At 47.1% G+C, this 8,213-nt stretch overlaps 1 protein-coding gene and 1 non-coding gene across 2 annotated transcripts; both read right to left on the bottom strand.

Annotated features, from left to right (window-relative positions):
• Nucleotides 1-1,316: 1,316 nt before the first annotated feature.
• On the bottom strand, nucleotides 1,317-5,392 carry Ctf1 (cardiotrophin 1). Its single transcript, XM_015490668.2, has 3 exons — nucleotides 5,380-5,392; nucleotides 3,362-3,498; nucleotides 1,317-1,911 (listed from the first exon to the last, which is right to left on the bottom strand). Exons 1-3 carry the CDS (start codon nucleotides 5,390-5,392, stop codon nucleotides 1,453-1,455), a joined length of 609 nt encoding a protein of 202 aa, XP_015346154.1. The 3' UTR covers nucleotides 1,317-1,452.
• LOC125612416 lies at nucleotides 4,159-4,264 on the bottom strand. The gene has a single exon (XR_007342778.1). It is a non-coding gene; the product is annotated as a U6 spliceosomal RNA (small nuclear RNA).
• Nucleotides 5,393-8,213: the final 2,821 nt, after the last annotated feature.

Below are 8,213 nucleotides of genomic sequence, written 5' to 3' on the forward strand. Positions count from 1 at the left end.
GTGAGCGCGCGCACGGGGGCGGCTTCGCGTTGTCGCCTCCTCTCCATCAGGTTCCTTCTCCATGTTTGTCTTCACTTCTGTCTCTCCCCGTGTCTGTCAGTGTCTCTGCGAACTGTCCCCTTGCTCTGACTCTGTACCTCTTCTCTTTCTGGTCCTCCTTGTCTGCCCAAGGAACTTTCCTGTGTCCCCCATTTTCTCGCTTCCCCTCTCTTTTTCTCCATCCTTGGGCCTGCCTCAGTCTCTTTAGGTCTCCCCTTTACCCATCTCTGGGGATCTCTGGGTCTGTTTTCCATCTCCCTGTGGCCCCACGTGATCATGTGTACATCTGAGCCTCATCTCAAGGAGGCCACACCTTGTCGCTCTCCCTCAGTTTTGTCCTTTCTTGACCAGGAATGTGCCTGTTGGTCCTGTGGTGGGTAGGCTACTGCAAACAAATTTCAGACACCCTCCCCCAGGGTCATCCCAACTGCTGCCCTCATTGTCCCCACCCCATCCCTCTGGGCCCTTCCCCTTCTCCCTTCACTTTGCCCTGCCCTGTGCAGGGATAGTACAACCCTCACCTCTCAAGCCAGGTCTGTGAAGAGGCAAAAAAAAAAAAACCCCTCACATAATGCCTTAAAAGAGTTTTATTTGAGAATAAATTAATTTTTTTGTAAATAAAAAGTTAAAAAATAAAACTAAAGTTACCTGTATATACAGTTGTTGAAAATGGAGAGACACCTTTGAGAAGAATAGGGTCCTTGGGGTACAAACTGATCCCCCACACATACCCCAAAGGCACAGTCTGCATAGGAGATTCACAAAAACCCCAGGACAGGGATACCACCTGTCAGCCCAAAACAGGAAGTGAAAGTGCCCTGAGCAGGAAACAGATGTGATGTGACATGAGTCCTTAGTTTTTCCAGAATTCTACTTCCATTGATCAGGAAGTGAAACCCATTTGGAGATAAAGTGGAACAATGGCCCAGACAGGCAAATCAGGAGAGGAAATGAACTCCAGCAAGAAGAAAGAGCTATCTCATAAAGGTCATATTGTCACACAGAAATGGAGGTAGACAGAGACAGGAAGACAATCCCTGAACTTCCTCCAATTATAGAAAGGAGAAAGTCTCAAGGAGAGCCCAGGAAGGAGACCAACTGTCCTCTCCCTAGAGTAGGAGGTAAAGCCTCTTCAAGGGGCTCTTCTTTCCAACTAAGAAGTAGGAAAACAAGTACCACTGGATTGGAATCCATGAAATAGGACCTATGGAGACCCAACTAGTTCTGGAAGGGAGGTCATAGGCAATAAGGAATGGAGGCCTGGTATCCAGATAATATTCTCCAAAACATGGCACACAAACCCTGGTCTCTAGAGAAGTTGTAGCTCCTTCTCTATCCCAAAAGCAAGGCAAAAAAAAAGAGTCCATTGTGAAAGAGGAAGTGTTGCAGCCTCTGACAGGAAGCCCCACTCCTCTATGCTGGGTATTTGGCTTTGAGTAGAGCCAAGTCCCTCACAGCTCGATCTGTCCAGTGGCCATATTCCCGGGTCACTACATAGCCTCGACATTTTCTCTCAAAGGCTGAGGCCCCAAAGGTAACAAGCCCCAGAGTGTCCTCTTCTGGGGGAATAGGCAGCCCCAGGGCAGTCATGATGGCAGCCATATTGCCCAACAGGCCTTGGGCCCTGAGTCTTGCAGCTCCAAGTTGGGCCAGGAGGATGGGACTGCCAGGATTTAGGTCACTCTGGTCGTCTCCCACGAGCTGCAGGTGCTGGGTCAAGGCCAGGAAGGCTCCCTGGGCACGGTTCAGTCTCTCCCCATCATCCAGGGCATGCCAGGTCTTGAAGGGGACAGCAGCAGAAGGCAGGCTGCTGAGCTGCAGCTCAGGGGCTGAGAAGCCAGGGTCACTAAAGGGGCTGCCCTGGTGCTGGAGCTGTATGCGGGACAGAGAGAGACAGAGGTAAGGGGACCAAAGGGATGTATGGTGCTGACTCCACATCTGCACTCTGAGACTGGCATCTTCCCAGGAGAATCCACCATTCACCACCCTTCAGGGAGCTGGTAGGATGTCCTAATACAGATCGAGAGCCTTTTTAGGTTCCAATTGGTCATCTTCCATGTACTATCTATATGACATCAAATCACAAGCTTCTGTAACTCCCATGTAACAATGTTATGTGAAGATGATGGAAAATTTATATATGTATATGCATACATATATAGATATATAAACAGCACCTGAGATACAATAAAGGAATTAAAAAGTCATCATTAACTAATAATATATAGATATTAATGAACTCTGTGACTATTTTTTAATAATATGTTCAATCTAAGTATATTACTGACAATGTAGTTACGGTTTAATCTTTTTATTTATGGTATTTAATTGCTTATGTTTGTTAATTTTATTATGATCACTAATAAATAATTGTTAACGTTGTTTAATGTAGTTGAGAGTTTTCTCCATCAAAGTTCTGACCCCCCACAAAACAAGACCCACAGAATCTTAATGCATACTGATAGAGCTCCTAATTGACATATAACTTAGTTCCACATCTTCATTGTATAGATGGAGAAACTGAGTCTCAAGATGCCCAAGACTGTCCAGGGAATAGAGACACATATGGTACTAGAACCTAAATTGTGGAATTCATAAGAGCCTGGAAGAATTGTAAACTCCAGGACTCACCAGAGCCAGGCATGTCGTGTAATTTTGGGGAAAAAAGCAGGAGTAAGATGGAGGATGGAAGTTTTGGTCTACAGGATCCCTGCGTTTTAGGCGGCCACTTTTGTCTGACAACACATGGTCAGAACCAGCAAGCAGGCTGCCAATTTTGTTTCTATATGGTGGGGTGGGGGTAAGGGGTGGAGGGTTGTGGTGTGGAATTCCATAGACCTGGTTTTGGATCCTGGCACTACCAGTTTTTAGCTCTGTGCCCTTGGGCAAATTATTTATCCCCTCTAGGACTCAGTTTGCTCATCTGTAAAATGCATTCTAATTCCACCAGTCAGAATGGCTTGAGGAATTGATGGCATAGAGCCCAAGTGAGCACATGGCATGAGGTGGTTATGGAAATCACCCTGATTATGTAAATCCTTCCTTCTAAGTGCTTCCTTTGACTGTGTAACAATCCTGAAAGGTCACCAAAGGTGGTATTACCATCCCATTTTGCAGATGAGGAAGCTGAGACCAAGAGAGGAAGGATCGCTTGCTCAAGCTCACCCAGCCATCTGTGACAATGCTTGAGTATGTCTCTAGTTAACAGGGCCCCTGTGCCCTTGGACCCACTGAAGAGAATACTCCTGAGCTTGCTCTGCTTCCCCTACCCAGGGTAGTATCCCTCTCCCCTCATCCCCTGCTTGTGCCCGGTATCACTCACATAGGTCTGCAGCAGTGTTGATGTATTCTTCTGCATGTAGAGGGCCAGGCTATAGGCTTGACTGATGGGCTCAGCTGGGGAGATGGGGGCTGCGGGACTGAGGGGTGGCAATAGTAGGCTCAGTAGACAGAGCGGGGCTGGCAGAGGAAATCAGAGGTCAGCACCAAATCCCTGACCCTGCCTACAAATTCATTTATTCATCCTAAAACTTCTTCAACAGAACCCTCAGTGACTGTCATATCCTGTGAAATTAGGGCTTGCAGAATTGCCCTATAGGTAGATTATTTCCAGCTAAGAACTCCACTTGAACTTCCCTTGAACTCCAAAACCCATATATTCAACTTCCTACTTGACATTTTCCCTGGATATTAGTAAGCAACTTAAACTCAGAATACCCAATACTCAATTCTAGATTTATCTCCCTCCAGCATTCTTCCAGTTGCTCAGGCCCAAATTGTGGGGTCCTCTTTAAGACCTCATTTTTTCTTACTCTACACATCCAAATCCTGTTGGTTCTGTCCTTACAAGGTAGCCAAGGCAAGGATTTTTTTGGTTTTGTATTTTTAAATATGGAATGTGGCAGGTGTGGTGGCACACTCCTGTAATCCCAGTGGCTCAGGAGGCTGAAGCAGGAGGATCACAGGTTCAAAGCCAGCCTCAGCAACTTACTGAGGCATTAGGCAACCTAGTGAGATCCTGTCTCAAAATAAAAAAAATTTAAAAAGGGCTGGGGATATGGCTTAGTGGTTAAGTGCCCCTGGATTCAGTCCCTAATATCTAAATAAATAAACAAACAATAAAATATGGAATGTTTTACAAATATGTGTGTCATCCTTACACAAGGGTCATGTTAATTTTTTCTGTATCATTCCAATTTTAGTATAAGTAGCAGGTGAAAGCTGGGCGCCCATTACAAGGTACATCTTCACTGTATGAGAATTAATTGAGCTGTATACTTATAACATGAACCTTTTTGTATATTTGTTACTTTCAGTAAAAACTTTTAAAAGATGAAACAGTATATCCAGAATCTGACCACTTCTTCTTCCTCAAGGAGGCCAGCCTAGACAACTTAGTGAGATCCTGTCTCAAAACAGAAAGTGCTAGGGATGTAGCTCAGTGATAGAGTGGCCCTGGGTTCAGTTCCAGTAATGGAAGGCGGGGGGGGGAGGTTGGGGTAAGGAGAGGAATAGAAGAGAGAAGAGTAAAACAGGCAGTGCAAGTTTCTTTTTTCTTTTTTAATATATATTTTTAGTTGTCAATGGTTCTTTATTTTATTTATTTATATGCGGTGCTGAGAATTGAACCCAGGGCCTCACACATGCTAGGCAAGTGCTATGCCACCGAGCCACAACCCCAGCCCCAAGTTTTTTGTTTCTTAATCTGAATGTTCATTATAAGGTATACACTCACTTTGTGAGAATATATTGAGCTGTATATGTCCAAGCTTCCACATCGTCTCTTGCTTCTTCCCCAGTATCAGCTTCTACCCTGGCTTCTGCTTCTGCAGACCCCCAGGCCCGACTATGTTCAAACCCTCTCTAGCATTCCCATGGGCTCCCACCTCACTCAGAGTAAAAATAAAAGTCCTCAGTGTGGGGCAGGGGTTGTAGCTCAGTGGCAGAGTGCTTGCCTAGTATGTGTGAGGCCCTGGGTTTGATTCTCAGAATCACATATAAATAAATAAAATAAAGGTCCATCTACAACTAAAAAAAAAAAAAAAGTCCTCAGTGTGTTCTGCAAAGGCTTATTCCCCCTGAACTGGCCTTCTTTATGTTCTGTCACATTCCCTGTGGGGACCACCCCCAAAACCCTCCCAAGGTCATCTCCTTCCTGTTCCTCAGGCCCCAGCTCAGATAAACTGTCCTGGCCACCATCCCCAAAGTCCTGCCAACTCCCTGAGAGTTTGTTTGTTTTCTTGTTTGTTTTTTAATTGGAAGTTATCTCATTTGTTTTTTAACTGACTTATTGCTGTCTCTTCCACCAGCATGACAGCTCTAGGCAAGAGGAGACCTCACCTGGTTCATTCATTGCTGGTTCTCACTACTAAATATTTGGTGAACAAATGAATGAATGAATGCAGTCATGGGTGGGTATTATTGTTGTTTTGCTTTTGTGGTGCTGGGGATAGAACTCAGGGCCTCGTGAGTGACCGACCACAGCTCTACCACTGAGCTACATCCCCATCCCAGGCCACAGGTTTTTGTCTGATCACTGGTTCTATTCCCAAATGCTTAGGACAGCACAGTCAGCCCTCTGTATTTGCAGGATCTGTAGCCACATATTCAACCAACTGCAGATAGAAAATTTCATCTAAACTGAACATGAACAGATTTTTTTTTTCCTTGTCATTATTCCTTAAACTATAAAATGACTATTTACATGACATTTATATTGTATTAATTATAAGTTATCTAGAGATGATGTGAAGTATATAGGAGAATTGTGTAAACTACATGCAAGTATCACGCCTTTTTAAAAAAGCTTATTTAATTTATTTATGTTTATGTGGTGCTGAGGATCGAACCCAGTGCCTTACATGTGCTAGGCAAACACTCTACCACTGAACTATAACCTCAGCTCAATATATCGTGCCTTTTTATATAAGGGACTTGAGTATTCTCAGATTTTAATATCCTCTGGGGGGTCCTGGAACCAACCCTCCATAGATAACAAGGGATGACTATACCTCACATATAATAGGCACTCAGTAAATATTTGTTGAATGAATGAGGAATGAAGCCTTCTATGTGTAAGGATTTGGAGGTTTCCAGCAAGTGCAAAGTCACTAGGCACATGAGTCAGAGCAGCCAGAGAGGGCCCCCATCCCTCCTGGCCTCCGGGTCCTGGTGCTCAGTCCCCTCACTCACCCACGCGACAGCTCATGCTCTCTCCTTGGCTCCTTCCTTTCTGCAATTTCTGGGTCTTTCCAGGGCACCTGTCCTCCTGTCCCTCAGGTAGCTTTATACCTAGATCTGTGCCCTGGAGCCGCCCAGGAGGGAGGAGGGAGTACACCCTGGAGAGAGGGGGCGGGCAGGAACAGGGTCCTGGCAAAGAATGAGGCAGACCCAGTTAGGGGACAGGACAAGGAGAGGTTTGAGAGGGACCCAGAAGAGGGTATATATTTCAGGCCAAGTGGCCTGGGGCTCAGGGTACAGAAGACTCCCATGCAGGAAATAGACAGGGATGAGGAGACTGAGGTGACACCCTGGACCCCTACAAACCCCAAACTCAACCTTAAACCTTGGTGGCTGAGAAGGAGGGCACAAGGGCGGGGAGGGGATTATGGGGGACAAAGGGGCCGCCCTGCTTCCTGCTGCTCTGCACGTCCTGGGATCCAGTTTCCCCTGAGGAGGCGGCCCCCTGCTCCGCCCACAGGGACCCAAGCATTGGGCCCTGGCTCCCAAAGAGTTTGGAAGAGAGTAAGGAGGAGTGGTGTAGGGGCAACATCATCCAAAAGCAGGTGCACCCTTGGACACAGGAGCACACACACGTCCACACACGCGTAGGCACGCGGACACACAGCAGACCTGAATGCACAATTTCATGCATTCATTCATGAGTAGTCCTGGACCCTACTGTGTGCCAGTCCTTCTTCTAAGTGCTGGGACAGAACAGGGAACAAAACAGACAAAAATTCCGTTGTCTTGGAGCCAACAGTGGAGCTGTATGTGGGGCTGGGCCTCACCCAAGACGGCAGGAAAACCCCCATCAGGCCAGCACTATGCATGTTACACACCCCAAGACTCAGACAAATGAGTGCTCCTGTGTACACAGAAGCGAAGCACACTGACATGTGAATACATGCTGCACACCTGGAGACCCGGCCAGAGGTACCTGCACAGAGCAGACATGAGCACATGGAGCACACACATCATGCCCATACACACGCATACAGACACACATGCAGCAGAGGAGCAGGAGTCCTGGATCTAGCCACATCTCAGTCTCTGATAGACAAAGAGAGATCCTGTCCCCTGCCAGGCAGAACACACAGGGACACACACACACACACACACACACATTTGAGGTCCTCCTCCCCAAGGAGCCTTGAGGCAGAGGGGCAAGACTGGGGAGAGAAGCTGGGTTTAGGTCCCTGCCCAGAGCTATCCCAACAGTGATTCAGAGTGATCAGTAGGATCCCACCCTGACTCCATCCAGGGGGTAGAATACTGCTTCTCCCTACTGCTCAGGTAAGGGGGTGACATGAAGAAAGAGGTACCCTATATTTATTCAACAGATATAACACAACACTCACTCTGTGTGGCATTAGAATGAACAGAAGGGCAGGTGAAGTCCGTCCTCACAGGGTACGTATTCCAGTGGGGGAAACCAACAATAAACATGTGAACTAATAAAAACCAATACTTCCTAAAATGACAGGGGCTAGGAAGGAGCCAAAGGGAGTTGATGTGATTAGCCGGGGGTTGTTGGGAGGAGACTTAACTAAGGAGCCAAAGGCCAGAAAGGGCAACTACTTACCTGGAGTCACACAGCAAATCCAGGGCCGATCCTAGGCTCTATCCCCCAGGTTGGGGCTAGAGGTGGGATGTCCCAGGTATGAACTGTGAGCTGAAGGAGGGAGTAGGTTAAGGATAAAGATGGTTCTGAGTTGGGGTTTTCTAAACAGCATCTCTAAAGCTGGGGGCTGCCAGGCTGGCAGGTAGGGCCTGTGCTGGGCAGACAGTGATGTCAGGGGATTAGAGTAGCCCCATTGAGTGGGTGCACTGAGGCGTGGGCCAGGCCCTGGTGGTGGAGTATGGGGAGGAGGGAAAGAGGGAGGCAGATATTCGATCTGTGCTATTCACAGGTGGAGGTGTACGTGGGGCTGGGCCTCACCCAAGGCGGCAGG

Source organism: Marmota marmota, unplaced genomic scaffold (genome assembly GCF_001458135.2).
Source record: "Marmota marmota marmota unplaced genomic scaffold, marMar, whole genome shotgun sequence".
Classification (NCBI taxonomy): Eukaryota; Metazoa; Chordata; class Mammalia; order Rodentia; family Sciuridae; genus Marmota; species Marmota marmota.

Excerpts from the sequence above, each read along its gene's own strand:
- Ctf1 (XM_015490668.2), bottom strand. Across the intron at positions 1,912-3,361 it reads CAACACTGCTGCAGACCTAT|CTCCAGCACCAGGGCAGCCC; the intron begins GTGAGTGATACC and ends TCCCGCATACAG.